Source organism: Myotis davidii, unplaced genomic scaffold, assembly GCF_000327345.1.
Source record: "Myotis davidii unplaced genomic scaffold, ASM32734v1 scaffold73, whole genome shotgun sequence".
Lineage (NCBI taxonomy): Eukaryota > Metazoa > Chordata > Mammalia > Chiroptera > Vespertilionidae > Myotis > Myotis davidii.
This window is the reverse complement of record NW_006286675.1, coordinates 3,256,749-3,272,056: the sequence shown is the minus strand read 5'-3', so window position 1 is coordinate 3,272,056 and position 15,308 is coordinate 3,256,749. Positions and strand designations below refer to the sequence as shown.

Genomic DNA, 15,308 nt, shown 5'->3' with positions numbered 1-15,308 from the left:
CCTTAAGTGTATCTCTGTGTGTGTTTGATATCTGGCTCTGCTATCCCCTAACCAAGGACCTTACACCAGTCACTGTGCTCTCTTTTTTCCCTTTTGTCTCCTCTGTAAAACAAGGTGCCAACAGTTACTGTATCATAGGGTTGTTGTAAAGGATTAAATGAGATAACAAATTTAAAGTGCATAAGATGGTGCTTGGCACATAGTAGCTGCAGTCTAAGCATTGCCGTTATCATTCTTTGTCCCCTTGCCACCACCACCACCCCCCCCCCTTTCAGGCCTCTGCTTGTAAACCTTGGGAGAGCAGGAGGAAGATGAAGGTAGGATGGGACAGTGTCACTGAAACCAGTTAGGATCTAGAGGCTGGGGGCAGTCAGAGCAGCAAAGGGGGCCTCAAGGAGGTCAGTGCAGCTATAGGGATAGATGGGCAGGTGAGAACTGAGGCCAGAGAAGTTGCCAAGGCTTTTGGCTGAAGCCAGAGGATGAGGTCCAGAGCAGCTTGTTCATCCCAAGCACAGTCACAGTCCTCGACCTTCTTAATGCATGTCTCTTTCTTGCAACCCCAAGTGAAGTCTCCACAACACTTTTCTGTCTCCACTAGGCTTTCTTGCCTCCATCTGCTAGTGACTTTACTATTTTAGCTTCATCAGGAAACTCTCAAAGATTTTTTAAGGAAAGATTTCTAAATAAGGAGCATATCAAGGGTACAAACCTTGGAAAGCATTCATTGTCCTGCCAAAACCAAGAAGGGCAGTGCATGTCAAAGACAGCAGGTGAATTTTGATCAGCTCGTGACTACCGGGTTCTAGGGCATTTCTCCTTCCTTCGGCCTACAGCCAAGCTGGACTTGGCCTGCAGTGGGGATGAGTTGGTGGCAAAGAGGCCCAAGGAATTATGTGGGCTCTGAGGAGCAAGTATCAAATGATAGGAGAATCCTTGAGGATGGTGCTACACTGGTCCTTTGAGACTGAGTATTTTTCCAAACTCCCTCTCACTTTACAGAAAAGGAAATTGAGGCACAGTAGAAAAGGCTATAGTCCAAGGTTATACTACAAGTTGGTGAAGGACAATTGGGCACAGAGGAAAGATGGAGGCCTTGGACTGAAGCAAGTGTATTTAAATTGTGCCAAGTCCTATCTGAATAGTCTTGGCCCCCTGTAACCTCTCTGAGTCCCCAGCTTCCTCACCTGTAAGGCAGGGACAGTGATACCACACAGCCCATGGAGGCTTATACTAAGCAAGAGCAATTAATAGTAGTGGTCAAGCCAGGATCGGGACCTAGCAGATCTGGTTCCCAGGCAAGTGCAGTTTGAATTACATCCTTCCAAAATCTGAAGCAAACGTTGTGCAGGAATCACTCAACTCAGTCTGCAGATCCCAATCTTGGAGTTGTCACGGGGGGTTCTTTATAGCAGAGTGATCAGACCTTAAGCCGAAGGGTCTGTGTACCTCTCTTGTTCTCCTCAGAATCCTAATGATTTGGGGCAGGGCCTGAGATGCACCTCCTTAGGTTGACTGAATGAGTGGAAGAATTGAGAGATAGACAGATGGACAAATGGATGGACAGCAAATGATGGATGGATAGGTGGATGGACAGATAGATAGGTGAGTAGGTGGATGGATGGATGCATGGATGGATGGACAGATAAGTGGACGAATGGATTGACAGGTAGGTAAGTGGGAGGATGAATAGGTATGTAAGACACCTGGAAGACTAGAAATGGGTGTTTCCTACCATCTAACATTGGCAGCTCCTCTGGAGAACAGGGATAGTGGAGGGAGTTGAACATAGTAGGCAGCTAAGGGCTGGATCTCCTCTCCCTCAGGACAGGCATGAGAATAAGAGGGTTCACGAAAAGTCCTACATCCCGAACATCCCACCCCCTGGCCCTGCTTCTGCTATCTGTGCCTTCGGGGCTGATGCATGGCTGTTTCTGTGAGACTTTTTTAAATTTTTTTTAGATTTTCCTTTTCTTGTTAGCAAGATAGGAGTTTTCTAAAAATAGCACTAAATTCGCCTCTGAGGTATTCATTTTTCTGTTCCCTTCCTCCTTCCCAGTTCCCTCTCCTAAACTGTGAGAATTCAAAGCTGAGATTTTCATTGTCAGCTTTGATACACACACACACACACACACACACACACACACACACACACTCACTCACTCTGTGGGGCCTGTCTACTTAGAGACAGGGGTGAGCACAGACATCTCTGGCTCACTCACACTCACAGACACACACTCATGCTGACAGTCCAGTATAACTGTACAGCAAACCTTTTCCTTCAGGGTCACCTACACTAGGCACAAATCTGCCAACACACCACAGGGACCATCACACACACACACACACGCACGCATGACCACAAGACTCACAGGCCCAAATCAACACTAATATTTCACATTCCTTCTGACCCAGGCGTACCCCCAGACTATGGACTAACCATGATGAACATCTACCATCACACACTCCCACTGACCTTACACATCCACACTGACTGACTCCTACCCTCACACTAACATGCACACTCTCACTCACACTCACATAGTCACTACAGATCCATCAGGCTCTACACACACACACACACACAAAGGGGCATCTAAGGCAATAGTTACAATAGTCTGGCTGAGGCTGAGGGAGGAGCAGTTGTCTGTCTCTGGCTGGTGGCTGAGTCCACCCATTTTCCTGGGTGATAGCCTACATGGAGGTTCCCATTGCTGGGACAGGAGGCCCTACAGAAAGGCCAGAATTTGCATCTAGGAGAGGAAAGAAAATGTCCTGCCCCCAAAGAAACTAGTTAGCCAGGATCAGAGCAGACAGGAAACTAGCCTTGTATGCTGTGTCAAGCTGGGACTCTCACCAACCTTTTGAAGCAGTGCCAGGGGCTTTGTGGGTATGGTCCTGTCAGTTTGAGTTCTATGTTGAGCACAGTAGTGTGGGGGACTGAGGATAGAGGCATTGAGCTATGATTAGAACAACCACATTTAACCAGTTCTTCCTCTGTGCCAGGAACTGGGCTAAGCTCTAGCTCAGTTAGTCCTCACAAAACCCTGTGAGGCAGGCTGTGAAGTTGGCTTTGTTGGGGAGGAGAAAACCAAGGCACAGGGAGAGGTTAAGAGCCTTGCCCAAATCACAAAACTAACCAATGGCAGCACCAAGCCTCCTCACCCGGGGTCCCTAGACAGGGCCTGTGTCCCCTACATTTATCATTTATCATTCAAAGAGAAGATGACTTTTAAAATACATATTAAGGTGGCATTTAAATTCAGCACATCTTAAAACAGAAGAATTCAGCATTCAAAAGTTATTTTTAGCACATAATTCATTTGCAATTGTCCCAGCTACCATCCTTCAGTAGGATTTAAAAAGCTGTTGGTTTGGATTTTGTTTTCTTTTTTAATCCTTCCTTCGAAAGATAGATTCCTTCTTTGTTAAATTAACTCTAAAAAAAAAAACAAAAAACCATTGCTCCTTCCTCTGCAAGCGTCCTTCCTAGCAAAGACTTTTTATTAAGGTGCCCCTAACCTATTCTTGAGTCATTGAAATGTAACAATACAGAGTCATTTAAATGCTAATAAGATGAAATCGAAATGCATAAATCCAATATTGTCAGAATGTTCTCCTGAATTCTGAAGGTCCTGGCACTATCAGAGCCTAAAGGGACCCTCAGAGAGCACTAGTCCAATCCTTTCACTTTCCACATGGGGAAACTGAGGTCCAGGGAAGAAAGGCGCTTGGTCAAGGTCATGCTGCAGGAGCTTGGAAAACAGGGAGGGGCTTTCAATGGACTCTGGCCTCAGGTGGCTATGTGACCCCTAGTGTGTTGCTCACCCTCTCTGCGCCCAGAACTGGTCCTATGCCCTGCCCAGGTCCCTGTCTCATGCCCCACAGACACTATAACAGAATACCATAGACGGGGTTACTTAAACAACGGAAATTTATTTCTCACAGTTCTGAAGACTGGATAGTTCAGCTAAAGGTGCCGACCGATTGGGTTCCTAGTGAGGGCCCTCTTCCTGTCTCGCTATGTTCTCATATGGCCGAGAAAGATCTTCTCTCATGTCACTTTTTTTAAGAACACCAATCCCATTCATAAGGGCTCCACCCTCATGATTTAATTACCTCCTAAAGGTCCCACCTCCTAATACCATCACATTGGGAATTGGGGCTTCAACTTGTTAATTTGGGGTAAACACATTCAGTCCATAGTAGCCTGTGTGCCTGTTGGGTTTTTTTTAGGGCAGGAGTGTGCAGTGTTGAGAACTGGCTGCAAATGAACCTCATCGCAGCCATCAGAGCTTCACTTCTAATAATAGGGTGGGAGGGGAAGGTACAGGAGCCAGCGCTGTTGGCTCTCCATAGGTCCTCATGGCAGCCTGTTAGACAGATGGGTCAACTCGTTTGCAGAGAGGCCCACCAGTGAGATTAGATGACTTCTCCAAGGTCACATCACTCATTAAATGTCTCAGCTATAGAGCGGTAGTTCAGGTGGTATTTGGGCAAGGCAGCAAGGATGTCAGAGTCTGGTGAGCTGTGCTTGAGGGGACAGCTGCCTGCTCCAGCCTCACACCCATGCCTCATTATGATGAAAGAAACTTGGGACATGGAGGGGAGGGGATGAATTTCAAAGAAAAAAGTATGCCTACTGATTGTGATATCTTTCCTTATCTATAGCAAACCTGTAAGATAGGCAGGGTAGGAATCACTAGTCCATTTTATAGATGAGGAAACTGAGATCCAAGAACTTCCCATGGATGGATGACCCAGGGGCTAATCTAGACATTCATTCATTCATTCATCAAGCATTTATTGAGTGCCTTCTGGATGCCAGGTACCATAGTAGGTACAAAAGTGACATGACTACTGCCCACTGGGTAAGGGAGACAGCTAAGCAGGCCCAAGCAATAGTGTGTGAAGTGTGGTGTGATGCAGGAGGCACCCAGTAGTCAGGAGCATTTACATAACCCTGCAAGGTCAGGGAAGGCTTTCAAGTAAAGGACATTGCTGGGCAGAACCAGCCATTGTCAAGGCAGCGAAGGCTGGGGGAGTGGAAAGTGTTCCAGTCCTGAGAATTCAGGAAACTGATAGATTCTACACTAACTAGCAGGTCTTCAGCTCTGTCCGTCTATCAGAATATCATCTGAGAGGCATCATTTAAGTACTTCTGGGCCGATGGACTTCAAGCTCTCCAAGCAAGGAAATCCCACAGTTAGATCAAATACCAAAGTGAGCTCTGCAACTTAGAAGGAAAAACCAAGACACCCAGAACAGGGTCGGTCTCATGCATGCAATGGTGGCATGCAGGAGCAAGGGGTGACCGGGTTTGGGGACAAGCCACATCAGAAGAGTAACTACAGTGGGAAATCTCAAAGAAGGAAGTTTAAGATCAATTATCTACAGTGTTAAAATTCTGGTTTTTAACTGATTTTGCTATCCCAGCATTTCATTCTTTTATACCAGCTCACACAGGTCCCTTTCTGAACCTTTTACTATGTCCCTCCTGACCTTTTACTAATAGATAATTGTATAGTTCAATTTCTTCCATGTCCATCTTTTGGCTTAAGGCCTACTTAACCTGCAGAGAGGAAAATATTCCCTATTCATCTTCCCTGATACCTTGGGTCAGATCAGATCTTCCTTCTCTGGGTGTCCACATCATGGCAAACCCATCATGTTATATAGAAATCACCCACTTAATTGTCTCTCTTCTTTACTGTCAGCTCCTGGAAGGCAGGGACCATATCTGGATTGTTCAGTGCTTTAAACAGAGTAGATGCCCAAAATAGTTATTGGATGGATGGACGGATGGATGGACAGATGGACAGGTAGATGGGTAGATAGATGGTTGAAGATCATTATTCATCTTAACACAATAGTCATTAAAATTACCAGGAGGCCATTATTAACTCATGCCTACTATTGTCATCACAAATATAATTACTGCTAACGCTTCTCATAGCTCATGCTGTCAGATGTAATTATGAGTGCCTCTAAGCCACACCACAGGTATCAGAGGGACAGATAAAAAACAGTGCCTCAAGTTTAGAAAGTCCTTCGTGGTTTACAATGCACTTACATTCACATGTGACACTTTATTAAGTATCCTAAGAACCCCAGGAGGGAGTTTCACCAGGGAAGGCAGCAAAGTGTCCTGCTTAAGAGAATGTCTCTGGACCCAGAGAACCTGAGTTTAAATCCCAACTTCGCCGCTCACTAGCTGTGTGACCGTGGACAGGTTTTATCACCCCTCTTGGCCTCAGTTTCCTCAGATGTTCTATGGGGATAATAAGACTGTATCTCCTAAAGCAGTTTTATGGGTTGGTAATAATCGCAATAACTATGGAGTGCTTATTCAGTAATTACTAGGCTCAGTTGTAAATATTTTATGTGAAATAACTAATTTAAACCTCATAACACCTACAAGGTAGATACTATTATTCCCCCTCCCTTTTTAAAGATCATAAAACTAAAGTTAATTTGCCTCCCATCATGCTGGGAGGTGGAGGAACCAGAATTTGGCCAGAAAACTGGCTTCTAGAGCTCCTAGTGTTAACCTCCACAGCACCTGTACACACGGGCATCCTTGGTCCCTGCCTTGTCTGTTGGTCCCAGTGTAAAGATAAGGCTTCCGACTGCAGTCTTGGGTAAAAGTGCCCTCCTGGAAGGCATGGCCATTTCTCCTGCAGCTCCAGCACCCTCCCCGCTCTTAGCTAGGAAGCACCATACCCCAGAAGGAAATATCAGATTTGAACATGGTTTATAATTAGCTGCCAGTCAATTAGGAGGCAGCAAGAGAGATTGACTATTGTCTTACATATGAGGAAACCGAGCCTCAGTAAAGTGGAGGGACTTGCCCAGGGTCCCACAGGGTTTGGGAGAACTTGGATAGGAACCCAGATTGCCCTGACTCCATCCTGTGTTCTTCACTGAACTCAGGCACAATCTACCCACCAGCCTCGGCTCTTCGAGAGAAAGGAGAGAGTGCCCCTTGGGGGAAGGGGAGAGAGCACCAGGGTGGGAGTCAGGAAACCAGACACTCAGACCCCTCTGCTTTAGCTCTTTGTGGCTCTGGACAAGGCCCTTTTCCTCTCTGAACTTCAGGTTCCTCACTGGGGGAAATGAGATTAACTCTAAAATGTCACCAGCTCTGAAATTCTGTGCAGGAGGAAAGGATTGCAAAGGAGAGAGATGGGGCAAGGGAGAGGTGACAAAAGGGAGAAGCTGGGGTCGGGGTGTGGGCTCAATCCCATCTTCCTCCCTCCATTCCCCCTCACTGTCCTGGACCTAAGATGGCCAGCTCTCTGAGACTGCTGGGTGGAGCCAGTGCCCGTGCCAGGCCCAGCCGAGCTCAACAGGGGCCCTTTGTCACCCAACGCTTGCCGGGGCCTTGGCCACTGGTGTTGGGTGTCCAAGCAGATTGGATTCTCTCCTGGCAGCCCTGCAGATGCCGCACTTCTGCAAGGGTGGCCAGGCAGGCAGAGAGAAGCCAGCGCTCCCTTCTCTTCCTGGGCTCCCAGAGGAACGTGGAGGCCACTATCTATGGTGCTGGACTGTGGAGCCCCCAGGTGAGGTCTCCCTGGACCCCAGCTCTGCTTTGGGCCAAGCTGTGGGCTCAGTGATGTCCTGGTTATTTTGCATGAACTGGCTCCTCTGGCCCAGCCGAGAGCTTTACTTAATGTGATTAGGGGTTTAGGGTGGAGGTGGGTGTCTTTCTCCCATCCCCATGCCTGTAAGACCCAAGTGGAGAGGACAGTGTATATCAGCAGGTGTAGGTGGCATGGAATGGGGTGGCATCTATAGGTGGGGAGTATGCCCCAAATTGTGTGGACATAGGATGTGTGTAAGCATGTTGGCATAGTGAGAGAAATACGGGCCTGCACAGAGAGGCTGTGAACACAGGTGTTTTTGAGGGAAGGAGGTTGGGATAGATGTATGCCAAAAGTGTTACTGCATGTAACACTGTGTGTGGCAGAGACAGGGGTGTTTACCAGCATGTGTGGGAAATGGGGCTTGTGAAGTGTGTGTGTATGGCAGCGGGGTGGGCCCTAAAAGTAGGTGGATTGGGTGTTGCAGGGCACCCTGAACCCGTGGGTCTGAAGGTGTGTGTGCACCAGGGTGTGTGTTGTGAAGTCAGCGTGTTACATAGCACAGTGGACAATTGGGTATTTTATGCCTTGGGGGTGGTATATTGTGGGGTCTCCAAGAGAGTACCGGTATGTTAGGATTTACAGTATGTGCCGGTGTGTTATGGGGTGTCATACAGAACACCCACATTAGGGTGCCTGGGTGTTATTTTGGATGGGCACACATACACACATACACTGGGCTTTTCTGAGCACCCATCCCATAATGCCTCCAGTTCCTGATCCTTGTCACCACTCTGTGCTTGCCCCCACAGGAGCCACCATCCCTGACCATGTAGATGCCAGCTCCGGGAAGCAGCATGGGCCCCACTGAATGGAGACTACTGGGTCTAGATCCCTGAGTCCCTCCAGCCCCTGGACTTCACCCTGGACCCAGAGGCACCCCTTGGAGTTCACTACTGCTGCTGTCAGCCCACCTCGACTGCCCCCTCCCCCTGGGACCCAGAGTCGGCCACCGGGAGCCGCAGCCATCCAGTGAGGTTGTGCTGAGGACAGCCACACAGAGCCATCACCCAGTAGCCTCTGGTCCAGTGCTGACCCTCGGGCCTACCCTGAGCAGGGACTGTGGCAAACATGGGTGACATGACCAACAGCGACTTTTACTCCAAAAACCAAAGAAACGAGTCAAGCCATGGGGGCGAGTTTGGGTGCACGTTGGAGGAGCTCCGCTCCCTCATGGAGCTGCGGAGCACTGAAGCTGTGGTCAAGATCAAGGAGACTTACGGGGACACCGAAGCCATCTGCCGGCGCCTCAAAACCTCACCTATCGAAGGTAAGTGTAGGGGACTCAGATCCAGGGCTGTCGCCCTGGTGACTTCCATTTGTGTTGGCTCCAGGAGCAATATGCATAATATTTAACCACAGGGATGTCTTAGACAGGGGCTGATATGCCACTATGGCCATTCTGGTGTATTCTAGCTGAGGGTCAGCCCCTTTGGATAGGCCAGAGGATAGGGCTTCCATTTTCTCCCCATTGTGGGTTGGGATCTGACCCAAGCCACCTGCAGAGAGAACCACAGGAACAGAGCTGGGTCAGGGGCTATGTTCTGGAAACCAGATGCCAAAATCAAACAGAATGTGCAACTCACATCCACTTCAGGAGTGGGCTCATCAGCCTGGAAATCTGGGAGGCACCCAGTCTCTAAGGCGGGGCCAGAAGAGAAGCCATGCCTTGCTTTGTCTTAGTCAAAGCTCAGGCGGGGCTCCTGCTTCCCTCTCCCCCATCTACAGTGGCTGGATTCCAGGATTCAGCCACCCAGCCCATGGCCTCCCTTCCCCAGGCCCCAAAAATCCCCTTGTCTGGGCTCCAGCATGGAACCACAGCATTGCTACAATGCAGCCAATTCCAGCTCTCCAACCCCTCCCTCTTGGCTGGGTCCTCTCCAACTGTCCCAAAGCCAGGCTCTGACTTGGGGACTCCTAGGTCTCCGGGCAGCCATAGGCCTTGGAACTGCTGGACAGATAGGGCAGGCAGGAAGATGGGCCATCACGGGAAGGGTGACAGATGCCATGTATGTCTTGCCCTTGACATGGGTGTGGAACTTTCTTGCAACCGCCAAAATAAGTAGGCCTGCAACTCCAGAGAAAAGATTTCAAACTCCTGGGGGTTTCTCTGGAGGGGGCCAAAGCCCAGCCGTCTACCGTGAGACGGAGAGGAGAGGAACCAGTCCAGCTCAGGCACCAGAACTCAGTTTGAGTCTCCATCCCCGCATGAAGGAAAAGAGTTCCCCACATGAGCCCCAGAGGCATGGTGTGAGGCTCTTCTTAGGGAATCCCCAATCCTATAACTTTGTGCAAAGAGGCTGCATCAAGCCTCAGTTTCTTTCTCTGGAAAATGGGGCCAGCGCCTGCTTCACAGTGCTCAGTGGAGGCCTGAGAAGGCAGTAGGTGCTCAACAATTGGCAGCCATATTATTCTAAGGAGAGTGGATGACAATTCCTCCCCCAGGTACAGACCACAACCTGGGAGACAGGCAGCCTCTGAATCCTTATCCCATGTGACAGAGAACAAAGCTGAGGCCAGAGATCCTTCTCGCTCCATCTCCTAACTCCAGTCCCCATGCCTTGTGCATGGCTGGGCACTAACCCTGAATGCATTTCCTATAGAGGTTGCTTATGGACCTAGATGCTCAGCTGGGAACTGCCAGTCTGTGGTTGCCTCTGCCTGCACCCCACTACACCCAGTAGCTTGGGGCATCTGAGTCTCTCTTCTTCTGGGGCCCTTTTGAGTCAGGAGGAAGAGCTAAGCCTGGTCCTTCTTCCAAGATCGACTGCTGTCTCTGATGTTGTGCCTATGGGCTGAGCCCAGGCTGAAGTTTAGAAACACCTTTGTATTCTTGGTGTCTGATTGTTTGGGCAAGGAGAGTAGGAATAGAGGAAACATCCTCTCTCCACTGTGTGCTTCTAGCTCAGGTCTTGAGAATGACCACATATGGCCCTGCAATGGGAGCGATCTCTGTGTTGGGGCTCCTGAACCCCAGCCTTGTACAGACACTAGTCTGTGACAGAATGGCCCTGCGCACCTCCTAAGAGGCAGGGCTGCCCAAGTGGTCTTTGCCTTGTGAATAGGACCAGGAGATTCTTTTGAGTCAGGAATTTTTGAGTGTCTCTGGGCTCCAGGCCTGGATGGAAGCTGTGGCTCTCCAGAAAAGCAACCAACTGCATGCAACAGATGTGGCTCATACCATCAGGCCTTCACAGAGCGCCACGAAGAATTCCGTCCTCCCCTCCCACTTGACAGGCTCTCACGCCCTGGGACATCGAGTGGCCTATCACCAAGCTCCAGCACTGTGTGGGGCCAATTCCAGTTGGCTCATTGTGTCCTGCGCCAGAGGGCAGGAATCTGTCCTGCTCCTCTCTGTACATTCACCACCTAGTCTGGTGCCTGGCACAGAGGGGAGTAAATAACTGCCCATAAAACCCTGAGACATGGTCATTGAGTCCCTAGCCCACAGGGAGCAAGCAGTTCAAATGTCAGCAACCAAAACAGCAAGTAACCCAGACCAAGTGCAGCACCGGCCCCGGAGCTCATAGGAGAGATGAGGTGGGTGGGCAGTGAAGGTCAGAGCAGGCTTCCTGAGGAGGAGGTGTTGGGCTCTGGAGGAAAGAGGAGAGAATAAAGCATGGAATAAAGCAGCATTTCTTAGAATTCTATAGAATATCAATGTGTTACAAGAGTTAGGCATTCGTGCCAGCTCTAGCGCGTTCCTGAAAAGTAAAGGGGACTCAGTTTTCTCATCTACAAAATGGAAAGAATAGTGACAGCTCTGACTAGTGTTCTGCCACCTGCCAGCTGTGTGTCTGCCTTTACACCTTTTGTCTGACCTCTCTAAGCTTTGGTTTCTCATTTTTCACGAGGACCAAATGAGATCCCTGATGGAAAAGGTCTCAGAGGAGGAGGAAAGCCTGTGGAAGGGTTAACCAGAGCCCTGCTGCGTTGGTCCCTAGAAGGATCTCCCAGGGTGCAGGTGGAGCTAAAAGAGGCTTGGGGAGGGGCAAAAGAGCATAATACCACAGACCCTAGATTTGGATGCCCTGGGTTCAAATCTCAGTCCTGCCATTTACTTGCTGCTTGACTGTGGACTAGTTACTTGACCTCTCTCTGCCTCAGTTTCCTCATTATCTCCTGTAAAATGGGGAAATTGATAGTGGTTACCTCACAGGATTGTGGTGAGGACAAAGTGGAACAGCTTGGAACAGCACTTGGCACATGGGCAGACTAAACACCTCAATTTCCCCATCAGTGAAATGGGTTGTAAACATTTTTATTCAATGAGATCAGGCCAAGTGCCCAGTATCTAAGTGCTTAATAAATGTCAGCTTTTATTGGTCTTCATTGATTATTACTACTCTGGAGGAAGCAGTCACATTCTCCAGAAAGGGTGGACTCTGACTCTTCTGGAACACCGGTCAGTGTCCCCACATGGTGCCTCACTTTGTAGTCGACTATTCTGCATCTTTATTACACATGTGCCTGGAAGCAGGAGTTGTTATCCCATTTTAGAGATGAGGAGCGTGAGGGTTTGAGGTCATCACCACAGTTCACTTCAAAGCAGACTTTGAACACAGCTCTGATGGCGCCCAGGTGTGCTATCAGCCCCGAGCCAGGCATGTGTACCTGGGCACAGTCCTCTAGGTGCTCTCTGTCTAATGAGGGCATAAGTAGGGTGGACCACCAGGGAACTTTTTATTCTCTCTCACGTTTAGCATTTGTCCTGCCCTGTGTGCCGTCTTCTGATTTACAGAAGTGCTTCGCCTCCAACCCCAGCCCCTAACTTAGAGCCATGTGGTGTGGATCTGTGCCAGATCCACCCAGGGACTCAAGTTGGCCATTCCTGACAGCCCTGCCCCAGCCTGCCCCCAATGAGCAAGCCCTGGCCTCTGAGTCACACTATAGGAAACTCCTCCAGGCCATGCATAAATTAGCCTTCCCATTCATCCAGCTAACTTTGAGCAAAAAGATCTCTGCAAGTGATAGGGTTTAAAGTCTTGGAAATCTTTTCCCACCCAGGGTACCGCCTGCTGCCAGCACAGACAAGAGGCTCAGCTCCCACAGCCAGGCACTGTTGGATTTTCTACCAAAAGGCCCAACTCTGGGGACAACTGTTGTGTAAACCTCGTACCTGTGAGCTCAAGTCAGGGGTGGTCTCTGCCCCTGGCTTGAGCTTCATTTATTTCCTTTTCCTCTACTAGTTCTGTTCTATTCTGGTAATGCCTTTTCCTCTGCCCTCCACTGCCCCCTTTCCTTCCACACCCTTTCACTCTGGGACATAGAGCCCCAGAAGCCCAGGACAAATGCTGGCTGGCTTACTCTCACAGGACACTGGGAGAATTTAATGTAACCTCTCTGAGCCTTAGTTGCCTTATCTGTGAAATGGGGCTACTAACACTACCTACCTCTCAAATGTTGTCCACATGAAAGGCTTAATGTAGTCTATGGTAGACCCCAGACACTTACAAAATGGTGATATCATTGTTATCATTATGCCTAATATTTCTTTTCAAAACAGTATGCATGAGCCCCATCTTTGTGAAAGAATTAGGCCGTGCCCAACGAAGAGTTAATGTGCTGTTAGAGGAGGCTTCCCAGAGGAGGCAGACTCAGGATGAGTCTGGAAAGATGGGTAGTGGATGTTGGGGTGTCTTTTGAGATCCTAGAAGCAGGAGCTGTTTTTCATTCTCCACTGTGTCCCCAGAATGATGCCTGGAGGCTCAGAATTATTCACAGAGGAAGGAAGAGATGGGGAATACCCTGGTGTCCCTCCCTGTGTAGGATAGAAGACTGCAACCTGGGGACAGGACACAGGACACCCTATGTGGAACAGTTGGCTTCAGGTCCCCAAACCTAGAGTGGCACTTCCCTAAGCTGCTCCACACACACAGCTCACGTCCTTCACTTCCTGTCACTCACACCGCAGGCTGTCGGAGAAGCAGCTCAAACAAGTCCCATTGGGCACTCTCTATATTGCATGTTTTGCAGTGTGGGAGAAAGGGGGACAAAGAAGATGGGGCAGCAGCAGGTGGGGTGGGAACTGGATACTTCAGAGTGTTGTGAAACAGAACCTCCGGTTAATTTTGTATGAATACTACAGCCTGCCCAAGTGGAGAAGAGAGAGGGGCTGGGGGAGGATAAGAGGGCAGATCATGGGGGCTGGTGCCTCGTGATGCATAAATACAATGTTAGTGGAGAATGCCCCTCCGACCTGGCAGGGCTCAGGTCATCCACAGAGCTGCTGCCACCAACTGGGCATGGGAGAGTGTGGAAGCAGCAGGTGGGGGTCTTCTGTTTGACATTATGATGCCATTGTCTATTTCCCCAAGGATCACTGGGCCCTGACAGGTTGACAGGGAAACTGAGGCAGCCACAGGTTCAGTTGGGTGCCAGATAGGGTGAAGCTGGGGACTGCTCAAATACAAGGTCCACATAGGGAGTTCACTGCCTGGCCAGAGGTAAACAAGAACAGCTCCCTGGGTCTTCATTTAAGGCCCAGGACTCTGTCAGGTGCAAGGCCTGGAGGAGAAAAACATATCAAAGTATTTAAGAGACTGAGAAAACTAGCCACCTTTGCAAGTACATGCATGGGTGGGGAGGGGAAAGCATGAATATTGTTGGGGGGTGGGGGTTCCAGCCTCATCTGTCACCACAGACAAGATACTTAGGTTCTCATGACCTCACTTTTCTTATTTGTAAAATGGGGATTGTGCTACTTCACTCTTTGCCATTCGGAAATAGTTGAGTTGAAAGTGCTTTGAAAGTTTCCACAAAAGAATTATCATCTTCCTGTATTTATTGAGTATTTCTGTCTATTAGGATTCTGGTTGATAAAAACCCATCTCAAATTGACTTATGCAAAAAAGATATTTTCTGGCTTGTGCAACCAAAAAGTCCAGGGACTGTTTGGCCTCAGGGTCAAACCCTGGCTGGATCCAGGGTCTCCAATACTACAGGAGGACTGTGTTCATCCCTCTCCTAGTATCTTTCTTTTCCACTGTCCTCATTCAGGCCCTCACCCTTTGAGGGCCCCAGCATCTTCAGACTAACACCTTCCCATCTCAGCCCCTCCAGTGCCGATGGGCGTCTCTTTCTCAGGGCTGCTCCTTCACTACCAGATAGATAGATAGATTGGTGGGGTCCCCGCTGGCACCACCTTGACTGACCTGGGGCTTGTGGGCTGGGGGCAGCTCCTGCATTGAGCATCTGCCCCCTCGTGGTCAGTGTGTGTCATAGTGACTGGTCGTTCTGCCGTTCAATCGATTTGCATATTAGGCTTTTATTATATAGGAAACCAGGAACTCTCTGTGTGACTATAAGGGACAAGTTGGGTTCAAATTAGTGGAGCTAAGAAAGGTAGCTTATCTGAGCAGATCAATGGGCTTGAGCAACACATGTGAATCTATGATTTTTTTTTAAATGTCAGCACCATATTTGATTTGCAGTACTTATACACCCCACCCCACCACCACCGCCAGGGGGGGAAATCCTTTAAAAGCACAGCTTTCTATGAAAGTCTGATGAATCATACGTGGACACTTTCCAGAATGCTACCCGCACATCTTTCTGAATCATCAATAAAATAAACCCACCTGTTGATTAATATGGCTATCCACTGTCCCAGGGTGGGGCAGGAGAGTGTGTGCTCAGCAAACAGCTCTGCAGGCCTGGGGGTGGCTG

General features: G+C 49.1%; 1 protein-coding gene across 10 annotated transcripts in view; it reads left to right on the top strand.

Moving 5' to 3' along the window:
* ATP2B2 (ATPase, Ca++ transporting, plasma membrane 2) overlaps positions 1-15,308 on the top strand; it is a 296,812-nt gene that overhangs the window by 146,624 nt on the left and 134,880 nt on the right. For all 10 annotated transcript variants that reach the window (XM_006758266.2, XM_006758265.2, XM_015560370.1 and 7 more), the window contains one exon: positions 8,393-8,910. In XM_006758266.2, coding sequence (XP_006758329.1) covers positions 8,712-8,910 — 199 coding nt within the window. In that variant the 5' untranslated portion in view covers positions 8,393-8,711. The remainder of the gene's footprint in view (positions 1-8,392; positions 8,911-15,308) is intronic.